The sequence below is a fragment of the Nannobrachium achirus genome (assembly GCF_963921795.1).
Source record: "Nannobrachium achirus genome assembly, chromosome: 20".
NCBI classification, from domain to species: Eukaryota; Metazoa; Chordata; class Actinopteri; order Myctophiformes; family Myctophidae; genus Nannobrachium; species Nannobrachium achirus.
Window position 1 is genome coordinate 37265554 of NC_137827.1, and position 16664 is coordinate 37282217.

The 16664-nt window shown below is 44.4% G+C and overlaps 1 protein-coding gene across 2 annotated transcripts in view; it reads right to left on the minus strand.

Moving 5' to 3' along the window:
• numb (NUMB endocytic adaptor protein) overlaps positions 1-16664 on the minus strand; it is an 81487-nt gene that overhangs the window by 7065 nt on the left and 57758 nt on the right. For both annotated transcript variants that reach the window (XM_080751290.1, XM_080751289.1), the window contains exons 3-6: positions 13321-13395; positions 2340-2414; positions 1253-1393; positions 204-408 (exon numbers count right to left, since the gene is read on the minus strand). In XM_080751290.1, coding sequence (XP_080607416.1) covers positions 204-408; positions 1253-1393; positions 2340-2414; positions 13321-13395 — 496 coding nt within the window. The remainder of the gene's footprint in view (positions 1-203; positions 409-1252; positions 1394-2339; positions 2415-13320; positions 13396-16664) is intronic.

Here is a 16664-nt window from a genome sequence, read left to right on the forward strand (position 1 = left end):
TTAATCCCTAGCTGAGGCTGCCCAGTCACGCTCCTCTGAGGTATGCAAAAACATTTCACCCAGGAAGTAAGAGGAAACATAAATACAGATCATCCACCAATTCATAAAAGCACAAATACAGAGCTTTCTCAGCTAATATGTATTATTGAATAAGAACATAGCGCTACTAAAAACAACGGTATAAGACATACAAACATGCAGACCTTTCTTGGCATCCTGTAGCTGCCTCATGACCTCCTCCCTCTCGGCTGCCTCAGTTGCCGTGGTGACGCGGAAGGAGCCCTCGCGGGTGAAGGTTGTTCGGTTGGCGTCGAAGGTGGCCGTCACACCGCACTCCTTCTCTCGCTTCTGCTTGCGCTCCAGACAGGCAGCGAAGGCACAGCCCACCGCATGGCTCAGACGCTCACCCTGAGGAAGGACATAAAAAACACACACAATCCATCAGGTCTTTGAATGGTGTGAACGTTACAATGTGTGCTATTCATTGTGATCTACAAGCTCACAGCGCTGCGAGCTTGTAGATCTGCTATTTTTGAAAAATCGTGAAAATTAGAATTTTGACCCGATTCTATAAGTGTCTTTTGAATCCTTCTAAGTTTTTTTGAAAAACCTATGTTTCTATGTCAGCAATCTGGCTAGCCATTCATCAAAGAAAATGTCCTTTTCACTTAAATGGAGCTCAGTTAGTCTGTTCTTGAGAGACTACTATATCAGTGGTTCTCAAACCTTTTCATGTGAAGGACCCCCAAACAGATATTTATTTAGCCACGGACCCGCATCTCAAAATATCTAGTACCAGGGATCCCCCAGAAGCAAAATTTGAGTTACAAACGTTCGCTTTGAAAATACATGTATTCAAAGATTTGCACACATTTTCACGACTTTTTCAAAAATAGCAGATCTACAAGCTCGCAGCGCGGCACTCGGTGCCGCGCTGTGAGCTTGTATATCTGCTATTTTTCACTGGTTAAAGCATTCAATAATTCTAGGCCTAAATGGGCTAAATAGCAATATAAATTAGAATACAATCAATACATGGCAATAAGCCACAAGACATGCAGTGACATCCATTTTGTATCCTGGGTCAGGCCAAAGATATTTTCTATTCCGTGAGGGCAATCATGTTTTGTTTTGTTTTGTTGTATTGTATATTGTTCATTTGTTGTGATGCAATGCATCATTCATATTCCACTCCATTATATGTTCTGCTATTCCAGCTACTACTACACTGTTCTGTGATTTGGGTTCTCACCGAGTCCTTGATGGCCATGAAACAGTGGCAGATCCAGCGTCGTGTGGTTCCATCTCTGCAGATGTAGGAGAACGCCCGCTCAAAGTTCCGGTCTGGAGCGCAGAACGACACCTTCTCTATTGTCTGATCAAGGATCAGATCCTGCAGGAGGAGTGCATTTACAGTTTCCTTGTTAACATTACACTTAAAATGTTGGCATTTAACAGACGTTCTTATCCAGAGTTACTTACAATACGCAAGGTATATAATCACAAACAGAATGGCGCATGCAAGCCCGAAACACATGCAAGATTTAGAGTATTTTGTGGTCGGAAAGGGCGATTGCTAGCCGCTCGAGTCGGGTTTAGCACCCAGTGGCACGCAGCAAAAAACAGCGCCTATGGCCGGCCGCTTGCATCATTCAAAGACAGAAGGCAGTAAGGGGGTGAGGCGGAGTCTGAAGTGGTGAGTCTTCAGATTACGGCGGAAAATTCGAGTGAGTCTGCAGTTCTGAATAAAATGGGGAGTTTATTCCACAGTTTGGGAACGAAGAGGGAGAAGAGTCCAGTTATGTGTGTAGCGTTGTCCGGGGTGTTTTAGGGAAGGTTCAGACAGCCTTTCTGTGTCAGGTGATCTGAGTGAGTGGGAGGGGTTGTAGGGTTGTAGGGTTGGATCAGGCCTTGAAGGTACGGGGGTGCTGTGCCTTTCATGGGGGACAATGACAGCACCTAGTCATTTAACTATAATAAAAAGTGCCATGTAGTACCAACTCACTTCCAACAGATGGCACTCTAACATTGAAATTATACTGGAGTTATTTACTCAAGTCTTTTGCAGGTGCAGTGGAGTCCAAATGTCATCAGAGGAGGAAGCTTAGGAGCTTCACAAGACCACAATGACATCTATTCACTTTCCCGTATGAACTGCTTCAACCAAGTGAAGAAACACTTCCCCTTTATTCAAAACCTAACAAACCTCATATACTTCCTCTCTGTTTTCTGTGTTTTGACATACAAGTAAAACATGCCAAGTTCTCAAAAAATATGGATAAAAGTAAAGAAGAAAGATATTAAACAATATTCCGGCTGATACATTCAGCGTTCATTACCTTTGTTTTGTCGTCTACTACGCGGAGGCCATCTGCCGATACCCACAACACAGCACGAACTGCTTTCTTCCCAGCCTGAAGAAAAACAAACACACAGGAAGGAGAGAGACAGACATGTGAGAAACACAAAGATGGATCAAAGACCAGTCTCTCCACTAACCCCCAAAAAGGGACTGACCTTTAACCCTCGTTCTTACATACCTATGAAATAATACACGTACAACACGCAATACAAACACACACACACAAACACTCTCTCACGGCACCTGGAAACGAGAGGAAAAGGCACCATGTGTGAGAGCTTCCAAAGGAAGAAGTGAGGAAGACCGAAGTCGTGAGTAGGTGTTTCCAGTGTTGCCATGTGACCGAGAACCCAAAAGGAAAGCAGAGGGATGATGTGAACACAGGCATGATGAAAGGAAGTGGACAATGGTGGCCCGTGTGTTAAAACAACCAGGATAATATGACAACAGCACGCTCAAACACAGACACTTATTCAACACAAACTGCTCATTGTTCCATTCCAGATCCGTGGAAGACCAGCTGATGAGAGAAAGGGCGCGCCCAGACATCTAAACACACACACACACACAGTTCCCTACCATTATCCCACCCCACCTGTTAATACACACACACACAATCACGCACACACGCACGCACGCACGCACACGCACACACACACAGACGCACACACGTTTCAGGACGAATCCAAACCCCAGGCCCCATGAGTGTGTTTCTCTTCCCGCTTTCAGAGGTTGTGATCGAAAAGGGTGAAATGAGACAACAATGAGAAGTGAACTAAACAAAATAAAATAAAAGAAGAGAAAAGAACAGAACAGAAGCACACACTCAGACGCACACAAAACAGAACTTACTTTTGAAAAGAAGCCTTTGAAGAATTTCCTGTCCTGGAGGTGGAAATTGATAAGGGGTGGGGGTTGAGGAGAAGGGGTCGGGGTGGGAGGATTGGGGGAAGGAACAAGGTATGGAGAGGTTACCGATGATGTTCTTACAAGATGTACCGAGGAGGAGCCCAAGCGGAGGGCGGTTGGATTCGATTGGGTTTGAGTTGGAAGAGAAGCTGGGGGGCCATGTGAGTGGATGAGTTGGTAAACGATTGAGTGAATGACTGGGCGAATGAGTGAGTTGAGTGAGTGAGTGAGTGAGTGAGTGAGTGAGTGAGTGAGTGAGTGAGTGAGTGAGTGAGTGACTTAGGGCATTCACGAATAGTGATTTTTAGTATTCGAATGATTCGACCTCAAAGTATTCGAATAGTCGAATATTCGACAGGACTGGCCAAACTCTCAAATATTAAGTAAGCAAGAGGCGAACATTGTGAAAATAGCCGATCTACATGCTCACAACGCCTCGCAACAGATCTGCTATTTTCACAATATTTATCTGCGGAACCGAGTGCTTGTCAGGGTGGGGGTCCCCAGTTCATATATGTTTATTTTGGGGGTCACAGCCTAAAAAGGTTTGAGAACCCCTGGTAAAGATCATTAACAAATTCATCCACCAGAGGCATTGACAACTCATTCTAATGACTTCCTATCTCGCCAAGCTTCATAAACTATATATTTTTTAAAGAGAAAACAATAAAGAAAAAAAGCGAATATTCGACTTTGGTGAACAACGTAGAATAGTGACTTTGATACTCGAATATTCGAATATTTGATGAATGCCCTAGAGTGAGTGAGTAATGGATACGATCAAATGGGATGGGGGGAGTGGGATGGTGGGTATCAACACATTTTCCAGATTAACAGCGAGTGTGATAGGAGATCTTACAGCCAGTATCGTCATCGCAACGATGGTGCTTGTTAGTTCTACCACACCGCAAATCACTGGATCACCAGACATTACACCCCCGATGCCCCAACACCATCACTACCCCAAGATAGTTCCACTGCTTTCCCTGCAGAGCTGCTGCCCTCGCCCCATCACAAACACACGTTCTCCCCCACCTGGGAGCGTATCAGATTCAAACAGAACACCCTATGACACACAAATACAGGATTCCCACAGCTGTGTCATCAGAGCGCTTCTGGATAGGAGAGATAAGGTTGATATTCAGGTGGGAGCAGTGGGGAGGAGGTGGAGGTGGGGAGTGGATGATAATCCTAAATCCTTTTTTCGTCCCTCACCTCAGATGCCCGAGACACCAAGATGGTTTGGCGATTGTTCGGTCGACAGAAAACAAATTTCCCACAGAGAATACAGACTAAGATGGTTTGACCCATGCATCAGCTTAGCGAATGAGGCTGATGAGTTGGATTCATTGTTAGATAAAGTCTAGTCTGACAAATTAATAATGGCCTTGTTCTTGCTCAGGCTGCACAATTAACACTGTGTAGCAGTGCATTGCTTACATCTCACGTCCTAATGACAATTGAGAATACAATAAACAATGGAACATTTCATACATGTATGCCCACTGTACTTTAAGACAGTCCAGATGTTCATTAAACAGACTGCAGCAGTTGGAGTATGGAGTCAGTCCAGTGACTTGCATTCATTGCTGATTGGCATGAGTCACAGAGAGGGGTCAAGTATATGTCACTGCCAGCTGTACGGCTAAACATCAACTTATCTATTCTTATACTTTTCTTCTAGCAGGCAGTGTTGGTCGTTGTGCAAGTGTATTTTGGTCTACAGGTGGCACTAGAGAAAAGGCCATAGGGTCAACAAATTAAGTAGGGTTCATCCTCTTAAGACCAGCCAGTAGTTTACTAAATCATTTGGTACCAAAAGTTGGACGAATGGACAGAAAAACATTAACGTAAGGCTGACATTGCCTTCGTTAGAGCCCTGCAGCTAGCAGAGCTAACAAGGTGTCACTTAGCTCCTGTTACTGGGCCATGGCGGAGGAGATGATATTCAGTATAGCCCGTTAATTCATGATTTCATGTGATTGATGATTTCCCAGCATTGAGACATTCACATCATTTTGTAAGTAGTGTTAGTGTGTATGTGAACATGCAGGCTAGGGCCGAGCTCACTCAGCTACTCAGTTAGTCAAGACTAAGTTGAGGTTAAGCCTATTGCTCTAATGTGTTAAGACAACCAGAATGGGAGAGAAGTGTGGGAACAAGGAGGGACATTCAGAGGTTTTTCACAGGATCCTCACAATAACATAAACCTGCTCAAAAGACAAAACAAAAGTAAAAACAAAACCAAAGAATGACAAGAAATGACACCAAAAACAAAATGCAACATTAAAGTATTCAACATTAAGGTATATATATACGCACGCGCACGCACGCACGCACGCACGCACGCACGCACGCACGCACGCACGCACGCACGCACGCACGCACACGCACACGCACACGCACACGCACACGCACACGCACACACACACACACACACACACACACACACACACACACACACACACACACACACACACACACACACACAGGGTGTCGAGGTATAGGAACATACCGGTATTCAAATTAGAATATAGATAAGTAGATAATAGAGGATAGTTGGAAGGAGAAATGACAGGTGTTGACAGATCAGGGATGAAGAGTAAAAGGTAAAGTAAATATTAAACAAGAAGCAAATATGTTTGTCACCTGCCCTGTTCTCCTTCAACATTCAAGTAAGGCTGATACCAAGGGGGTAACTCTATATTGCATCCTCGTGTAACAGCACCAGTATTTGTCACTTATACATGGAATCACAAAATGCACCTGCCTTTTCTGTCTTTTTGCCAGCCCACACCTACAGCCACTGACTAAACGTTACCAGCATTTGGCAAATGGCTGGTGTCAGTTTTCACTCCCTACACATCCGTAGAATGCATACAACAGTGACAGCCCTCACGCCTTGTGCAACATCCGTTACTGAGAATGTCTTCTTGGGCAACTTCTGACAAAGCTTATGCCATTCACTTTTGCCTTCTACTTTTAAGCTTAGTCATCATAACTGCTCAAAAAAATAAAGGGAACGCATAATCATTGCAATGTAACTCCAAGTCAATCACACTTTTGGGATATCAACCTGGCCAGTTAGGAAGCAACACTGATTATGAATCAGTTTCATCTGCTGTTGTGCAAATGGAAAAGACAACAGATGAAAATGAGGCAATTTGCAAGACAACCCCTAAAAAAGGAATGGTTTTGCAGGTGGTGGCCACAGACCATTTTCCTATCCTCATCCTTTCTGGCAGATTTTTGGTTAGTTTTGGATTTTACCAGTGCCCTGACCACTAGAGGTAGCATGAGGCGGTATCTGCAACCCACAGAAGTTGCTCAGGTAGTGCTGCTCATCCAGGATGGCACATCAATGCGCACTGTGGAAAGAAGGTTTGCTGTGTCTCCCAGCACAGTGTCCAGAGCATGGAGGCGATACCAGGAGACAGGCCAGTACACCAGGAGACGTGGAGGGGGCCGTAGGAGGACAACAACCCAGCCGCAGGACCGCTATCTGGTCCTTTGTGCAAGGAGGAACAGGAGGAGCACTGCCAGAGCCCTACAAAACGACCTTCAGCAGGCCACTAATGTGAATGTTTCTGCTCAAACTGTGAGAAACAGACTCCATGATGGTGGTATGAGGGCCCGACGTCCACAAGTGGGGCCTGTGCTCACAGCCCAACACTGTGCAGCCCGATTGACATTTGCCAGAGTACACATGGACTGGGCTGTTCCCTTTATTTTTTTGAGCAGTGTAAGTTGGGTGCAGGGACCTGATTTTACCTGACAGGTTGTCTGAGAATCCTAAAACTAAGCTGCCAGAAGGAACCGTGGTGGGAGGAGGAGGTTTGCACACTCACAAATGTGACATGTCCAGAATAGAAAGCCTGTTAAATCCTGTGGTCATTTAAAGGGAAATCATTGTTCCGATGGGAGGAGATCATATTCTGTAGTGCAGTGTGCATGGTGTGGGAAACAGGACAGGATTTACTAACATTGTGGATCTCTGACTTCATGTAGTCAGTGACTTCATTACTATTACAGTATGTCAGTAATCTCCATTTTTTGACATGGTTTTGGGGCGGTTTGGCTTCCACTGACTTTCAGTATAAAATCAAAGTATGAAAAAGTGAAACACTAGCACACAAAGAGTACTCAGAAGGTTTTACATTTACATTTTATCCCATGTTCATTAAATCATATAATATGTCAACTTCTTTCAATAGAAGTTAGCCAAATGCTATGAAAATAGCTTTTATATGATGGGTTTTTATAATGTTTCCCAGAGAACCATTATTTCAGATACAGCCAAAGTAAACACATAAGTGAATTCATCTGGGTGTTGACCATTCAGAGAGAATCTAAACCAGAACCACAGTACATTTAGACAGTTTGTATACTGGACCAGCCACGTTGGCAGGTGATCAACACTAATGCCAATATGTCTGGGAAAATAGTAAAAGAGCCTCAGGAATTATGGAATCCACCAGTCTCTGTGGGCGATGGATGTACAACTTCCTGCCTGTTACCAATACAAACTAAATACCATTGGGTTTGATGGCATCTCATATAGGCACAGAGGCCCACCCAGACTTTCAGGATGAACTACAGTTATCCACTGGAAACAACAGGAGAACTGATATTTATTTACCTGAATGAATGAATGAATGAATGAATGAATGAATGAGATTGCTGTAATTCTTGTATGGTTAAAACCTTTGAAAATCAAGAATAAATACATACTGAGAATGACATGACATTTTGCAAGCCCTGACTACTGTACCTTTACACTCATTGCACGCGTTGTTTGCCTGTGTAGCGTAAATGACCCATCATCCCGTGACAAAATATGTGATATCCGATCAGTGCTTAGACTTGTGTACTTGCAGACACCCGATCCAGAATTTAAGGCAGTATCGGAGGCATTTTCCAAAACTGGTATCATATTGAAACAACTCTAAGGAGAACAATACAGTCAACAGAACACAGAGTACACCTCCAACACTGGGCCCAGGGCCAGTGGCAACAGGAAGTGACATCATGATGACAGCATTAAAAAAAGAAAAGAGGGCAGGCAGCCTGGAGGCTGGCGGTGCCGCAGTGCAGCTTCCATCTCCTCCAGCACCTCCCCTCTGAGTCACGGGTCATGGAGCTGTGAGAAAGCCCTCATTACAGTCCTGAGGCTGCCAGGAGGAGAATGGAAACAGCTAAACAGAGCACTGAACTCTGCCATCAACGTCTCACATGCAACGTACAAACAACCGAGCTGACAGTGAGACCACCAACATGTGCACACGCAGGACTCAAGAAAGGTTGAACACATGCAAACATAGGTGATTATTATTCCTTTCCTCCTACACGCAGCAGAGTGAGACCTCAATCACTTCTCCCAGCCTCGCAGCATCAATTGATGCTGTGAGACTGCAAGGTTGTGTTTTTGATGCTGCGCCTGCTGTTTGCCCAATGCCGGAGTCTGTTACCAATACAAATTAAATTCCTTTGGCCGGGACATTCCTTTTACCATCCTTTGGGACATGACATGGGACGGCCCACCCAGTCTTTCAGGGGCCACACTATTGAACCTGTTAGCCAGAGAGCAACGGAAGAACAATACTCCCAACAAAATACACCTCCTCCGCCCTCCCCACCTTTTCTATGCACCTTGATCCTCCTCCTACCCCACCTCACATCCTTCTCACTCCTCATCTCCGTCATTAACCAATTCACACTCATCTATGGCCCCTGCCAATTCTTTGCCATTTTCTTCAAATCTCCCTGACAAACTTGATACGACAGCTCTCTCACATTTTACTCTGTTGCCACATAACAGCAGCTGATGCCTCAGGGCTTCGAGGAGGATTCTTCTTGAGAACTGCCTCCCTTTCACCGGCTTCAACAGTTACTTGGCATGTGACAACGTTGAAGCCTTTTTGCTTTGTTTTTGATACCTGGGTGATTTGGTCAGTCATTCCTGGATTCCTGGAAACCAAAATATTTCTGGCAGAATTAGAAACCTGCCACCAGGGGGCAGTCCTACACTCAGCACCAATGGGGATTAACAGTTTTCCTGGTACATGCTGCCAGGTGAGCATGCAGGTAAAACTGCCACCTCCAGTGACAGGGTTCTGCATGGTCACATGGGCCACGGTAGAGTAATGGGATGACATGAAGACTGTTTTATGCCTCGTCATGGTGGCTGGCACATCCAGAAAATTAACTGGATGACTATGTTTCTTTATAGAAAAGAACAAGACCTCCAAACAATGCTGATTATTTACCAAAATGACAAGATCACCATCAGACACATGAAGATATACCAGCATTTAACTGATGATAAGTGATAATATTCCCAAAAAACAATAACAAAACCCAGACACCTACTTTGAATAAAGCGAATGATGAAAAAGGCATAATTAATGTAGCTTGTGGCTGATGTTTTTCTGACCCATATAAACACAGTTTCACGAAGTCACGCCAATGCTGCAATTACAGATGAGCTTGTGGGCAGGGACGGGAAGAAGAGGAGGAGGAGGAGGAGGAGGCGAAGAAGGATGGCCATGGTAAAAGGAAGGTTCCGGAGTAGGAAATGTCATTAGGAGCAGTAGGGGTCAGGGAGTCGCTGTCTGGCAGGGGGAGAAGAGAGACGGGGAGCTGCTGGGTGCTCCGTCTCGTGCTCTGCGTTACAGGGAGCATAACTCAATAATGTGAAAGGGCCTCCGGCACTGTGTTCATGATGTGACCTGAGTCCAGTGTGCTGCACGGTGTTGTGAGTTTTGCCTCGACCCTGGGTGACGGTATCCATCCAGCGCTATGTAGTGCGTACATGTGTCTTCACTAATAGGAGTACACATACTAATAATAAGTATGTGTATAGTTTACATAAAAAGTGGGAATTTGAAATATTGCGTAAGCGTTCTTTGTTGGTGTCCTCCATTGAATTGAAGTTTTGGATGTGCTACCTTTTTGGGATGTTTTCAATTCCTACTTTTTATGTATACACCAGACTTTGGGTCAAGCAATCCACTGAGAAAATCCATTGCTGATGCACAAACTCTTTTTAATTTATGTGTATAGTTTGTTGTTCTTCTGTCTGTAGACTATGTGTGAGAGTGCGTGTGTGTGTGTGTAACATCTGATCTTGAACTTGTGCGATACATGGACCACATATGCAGGCAGTCAGTCTGTGTGAGAGAGTGTGACACACAGTGCATTCCTGTAACTGGATGTCTGTCAAACCATATCACGGCGAGGTCTCAGCCAGCCCAGCGCCGGATTAAGATCAAACAAGGTCCGTGTCAATCTCTAGGCCAACAGGTACAAAGACAATAAATTCCTGAGTGTTGATGTAACTCAGATTGTAAAAATGGAGCTCAGTGGTCCCCGCATGAAGCATTTTTATACCCAAGAGTTAAATTAACACTTTGACTGTGCATCCTGTTCCACTGCCAAAGAGCTAAAAATGTTTCAAGGCTCATACCCAGGTATAAATACAGCAGCATAGTTCTTGCCTTGCCGAAGTTGTTTTCGAAATTCATGTTGCTTGTGATTTATTTTGTTTTATTGCTGCAATCAGATCCAGGTGACAAAAAGTGTCCGGGATCTATTGTTCAGAACCGAGTATAAAACAACTTACCGATAACTTAAGAAGAGAACTTGTTCGGTTCCATAATTGGCAAGCCGAAAAAAGGCTTCTTTTGAAGCATGCTACCATGTCATCTTAAGAAAAATCAAACCTCGGTTCGAAGTGGAGCGGTGAATCTGAGCAGCTATACCCTGTGTGTGTTGCTAAATGCCTAAACTGTAAACTGTAAACTGTGCCTGTGAGTGAGTGGTGAGTGTGCCTGGCCTGCACAAAACAGCGCCCCTCCTTTAACTAGTGTGTTGTGTGTGGCCACTCAAGGTATTGCCAGGCTACGGACACGGCCAGCCAGCCACCCAGCCACCCACCCACGGACATACCTGTCTATTGGGAGCGCTTTCACCGCTCCAAAAAGGAAGACAACCCTGATCATGCTGGGTGGGGGCCACAGGGAGTACAACGCTATCAAGTGAGCAGGCTTAAGCAGCAGAGCCACTTAACGGAAGCAAATAGCTCTGTTGTACTAGCCTAGCCACAAGCTAAGTACATTTAAACTATTGTTTCTTTCTTTTCCTCCATTCATGTGTATATTACTGTCTGTTAAAATGTGTACCGTCTTCAATGACTTCTATTTATTCTCGTCTTGTTGAGCACTTTGTTTGAACCATTTGAAAAGCAAAAGACAAATGATTAAAGGGGAAACATTAACTTATCCTCATAAGACAGAAAAACATGAATTAAAATTCTCAATTTAAATGTGCTGCAGTATACATACACGATACTGGTCCCCAGTAGCTCAAGTGGCCTTATATAAGCTCAATGGGGCAGAACATGCAATCCATACAACTACAGCTAGGGCTTCCCATCCTGGTGGTGCCTCACAAACTAAATATATATTAAGTACACTTCAAGGGCCTTTTGGATTAAACGCCCATCAAAAGCTATTATGTCCTGTTGTGAACAATTGAGAGAAACCCCTTTGTCCTCAGGTTAAGGAACAGACTAAAGATTTCTGAGATAAGAGCGCAAAACCTAAAATATGAAATGGACTCTCACAAAGGTTCTCAGGTTAGGGTCTAAATTTAAATGGAACTTTAACACTAAGAACGATACCACAAGTGTACCACGATGCCAGTAATCCTGTCATGTGGTGGACCCAACCACAAACAAGTCCGCTGTCCCACTTCAGAACCTGACTTTTAAAGGAACGCTGACATAAGACGCCCAGTGCCGCTCGTCCGCAGTGGTTTTTATGACCTGGGTGGAGCCAGAAGAAACAAACTGACGACATGGAACACGAAATGCTCCCAATGGTTTCCTCTTTTCCCAACGCTGGAATTTGCTCTAGTGTGTGTGGCTCTAATTCCAGCGGAACCCAGGGCGGCCGGCAGGAAGTACGTATCGGCCTATCGGCTTGGGGTCCAAAGGAACGGATGACAGCGAGACAAGTGGTAGGTTAAAGAGAGACGAATGGGATAGAAGTGAGAGATGGAGTTAAATACAGACACTGGCCGAGATGAATAGGTGCATAGAGAGAGCTAGAAATGCAGACACAGGCAGATAGAAAGATGGAGAGCAAGAGAGGAAAGAATCAGGGCAGACCCTGGAACCTCTGGGGGATGACTAAAAGGGTCCGAATATGGGTGGAGACATCCAGTGACATTCAGGACCAGGGGTGTCACACCAAATTCTGGGCCCTGGGTACAAGGATTCACTGCGGGCCCCCCATGAATGTTCTTCATAAGGGGAGGTGGTTTATCCCATTTAGACTGGGAACGCATTATTTTGTGCTTTAACTCTTGAAAAAACAGCAGATATACAAGCTCACAGCGCGGCCGCAAAAATCTTGAATATTTCAAATCCTTGAAATTTTGAAAAACCTATGTTTCTATGTCAGTGGTGCTCAAACCTTTTCATGTAAAGGACCCCCCCAAATTATATGTATTTGGCCACGGACATTTAGTTCCAGGGACCCCCAGAAGCTAAATTTGAGTTACAAATGTTCGCAAAAAAAAAAACATATATTCAAAGATTTGCACACATTTTCAAAAATAGCAGATCTACAAGCTCACAGATCTGCTATTTTTCAATAGCTAAAGTATAAAATAATGAAGGACCCTCTACCTTGGGCCCTAGTAACTCATTCCCCCCCTTGTGACGCCCCTGTTCAGGACTTTCATGTTCAGTAGGCGACAGGACAGGAATAAATAGGAGTCTCACTACGAGGAAACACACCTACGGTGAGCACGGTGACAGATGAATGACTACCAACGCAGAGGAAACACTATAGCAGTGTGTGGAATGCAGGGGTGGGGGGTGGGGGGAGGAGGACATGGGAGTTCCTAGAGTGAAAAGGGAACGGAAGAGAGGATAATAGAAGAGAAAGGAGGAGGGGGGGGTGTGAACTTGAGAGGCCAGGGCTTTACGACCATAGACCCTAGAAGAGCAGCCAACGCTGAGGCTACGTAAGTCCATCACCTACCGTCTTGAGCCGCTTGACGGCATCCTCGCAGATGTGCATGCCCCGGGACTCATCCACCTCCACGTGGCCCAGGTACTGCAGGGACACAGACAAAGCAGAGGCTACAGTAAATGACAGGGTTCCCACACATTTTTACCAATTCATTTCCAAAACTTTTCGAGAATATTTAACTTGATTTCCAGGACTATATAACAATAATTCAGCTCAATAACGAGTCGCTTACTCCTATATGCGCAATGCCCAAAGACAGTGGTTCTCAAACCTTTCAGGCTGTGACCCACGAAATAATCATATTTTAACTGGGGACCCCAGCACCATGATGAGCACTAAGAGTTGAGGAATTTAGTATAACACGGTTTCATGGTGAAAATAGCCGATCTAAATTTTCACAATTTCTGCCTCTAATATTTGACAATTTGGCCAATGTTTCATTTGTCACCTTCCAGGACCCTTGATCAATTCCAAAACCTTTCCAGTACTGGAAAAATATTTTTCTAATTTCAAAATATTTCCAGGAATTTCATGACTGTGGGAACCCTGAAGTGATGTTCTGGACTCGGAAACATTTTCCTGTGATTAGGTGTGAGGTCACCCCTTTTCCTCTGAAGAACATAAAACTGGATTTTCCTCTGCTGTTGGACTAAAACATACATAAAGGACAGCTAGATAAGGTGAACAAGAAACAAACACTAAAATAATGTTGAGGATAAGCACAGGAACATGAGAATAAAATGAAGGTTTCCCCAAAAGATGATCATGAATATTGAAAATGAAACTGGCACAATGTCAGTACACTTGGTAATCTACAAGTTCACATAGCATTGCAATGAAATGTTGAGTTGTGAGCTCTATTTACCCATTTGTGTGTGTGTGTGTGTGTGTGTGTGTGTGTGTGTGTGTGTGTGTGTGTGTGTGTGTGTGTGTGTGTGTGTGTGTGTTTGGGGGGTGGGTCATAATAAAATCAAATATTATAAATCCATTTAAAATATTCACCTATAATGACATGTCAAAAATAGGTTTGCCAGGTTGAAAGTGGTTAGAAAAAAAAAATTAAGTTGTATGGAATTTGTCTCGTTTCTCTTTAATGCTTTAAGACAGAAAGAGAAAGAGCATTAATGCTCAAATAGTTTTCTACGTCATATAGGCCAGCACTGTTGTCTATCGATGATGCGCTACCTCCCACTTAGCTTTGCTATGAACTGTTTTAGAGAGTAAATGAAGTGGAATAACTACAGTGTACTTTCTTAACAGTTTGCCAGCCAAAATAGAATGGTTGTTGGTAGATTAGCCGTGAAATTTCTATTATTGTATTGTGATCTGAGACATAATATTATGTTTATAAACATGAGCCCGCCACCACTCCTTCTTGGACCGCACCGTTGTTTTTTATTCCCCCCCCCCCCCAGGTCATTAGCTCACCGTGATTATCTGGATCTCCGTTGGGAGTCGATGTGACCATTTTGGCTAGCTTAGCCCTTAGCACTCCAGCTATGCTAATGTTATCCTCCAAACAGTAAACGGACGGCAGCCAAGGAAGTATGAAGAAGGAAAGGCCATGACGTCACCTCTGCTTCATGTCAGAGCAGCCATGCACTATCGATGGACGCGTGGTGACTAGGGAAGGTTAGACGATCGCCGATTTTCGGATAAAAATCATTTATATCGTTTTTAATGACAAAGTACGGTAAAAGACGGCGCGGCTGAGACACCCTTGCTCAGATGTCCGGTATATTCCGGTTTTAATATTAAGGGGCTCTCCGTGGCTTGGAAAGGGTTAAAAATACAAAAAACAAACAAAAAAATCACACCCAGATGTGAAGTGAGCAGTGCCTTTGGAGGCTACTTGTTAGTTATAGTGCTCAGTGTGAATGGCCCTTTAGGCTGCTCAACAGCGCCACTTGAAGATAGGTCACCCAGCTGTATTGCAGCTGTTGAGGCCGAAATGTAAACATAGAGAGAGACAGACAGAGACATACACAGTCGGTCAAGCATTGAGCGCTTGGCACCGCTCAAAAGGCTCTCAGCAACACAATTGGGGGACAGGAAAACAGCGCAACAGCATTTCATCAATACTCAACATCAACAATGAGGTTTCTCCTGTATTGTTGTTGTTTCTTTCTTGTTTGTTTTTGTCGCTCGGCTGTACAAAACAGTCCTTTTTCTTTTTCTTACTTTCCTTTAACTTGTAACCTTAACTGCTGTGCCGCCTCTGGGTGACTGAATTTTCCCCTTAAGATAATAAATAAACACTGACAAGCAGTCCTTGTGCATACAAGTGCTCTCTCATACTCTCGTCAAAGACAACATGGAGGGAGGGCAGGGATGATAAGGCTGTTTTCTTTCCTGTCCTCCACCCAAGGCCAGGTCAACGTGACACAGACCTCCTCTGGACCCAGTCATCTACCTACTGGAGCCATAGCCGGATCACTTCAAATACACTCCCAGAGAATAATTAGAAAATGGCCTTACACCCAAGGACTGGGTCAAACAGAATGAACGGAAGCGGAATCGTACCCTCCTCCGGCCCTAAACCTCCAACCACCCTAATGTCCTCCCATGAAACTGTGAAACACCCCTCTGTGTGTGTCGCTCCAGCAGAGTCACGTCCCTTGACCTCCCCAACGGCCCTGTGGGACAGAGGCCGGCGGGGCAGGCGGGTGCCGGGTGGGTGTGGGGGGTTGAGGTCAGTGCCGGTAGGCGGTCTGGTATTGTGTGTGTGTGAGAGCACAGGGCCAAGGAGGAAGTCCTAACCCTTTTCCTTACTGAGCACACAGAGCGGCGAGCGGCTCTGACCCCCTCCCGACCCCCACCAGGCGCTCCAGGCGCTATTTTGAGAGACAGCGACGTCATATCGGTGAGTCACATTGTCGACCCGCGGGGACATACACTTATGCATGCACAGATAGACAGACTCACACATAGGGCTGTCACGATTATGACATTTTACATGACGATTATTTGTCACTCAAATAATTGCGATTAACGATTTAATTGTGTTTTTGTCGCTGACAATTACATTTCTGTTTGGCTTTTAGGCTTTGAAGTTGCACATGGTAGATATGACACATAACCTAAATATACAAAGAAATTACTGACATGTTTGACAACTTTATGCTTAAAAAAGAACATTGATAGTGGAAATAGCCGATCTACAAGCTCACAACGCGTCGCGATGCGACGCGTTGTGAGCTTGTAGATCTGCTATTTCCACTATTTTTTACTTTTTTTTTTAAATATATGAAAATTTTTCAACATGGAAACGATCATGACGATTAAGAAAAATAATCACGATTATTTAAACAAATCACGATTAGACGATTATGTAATAATTGTGACAGCCCTAC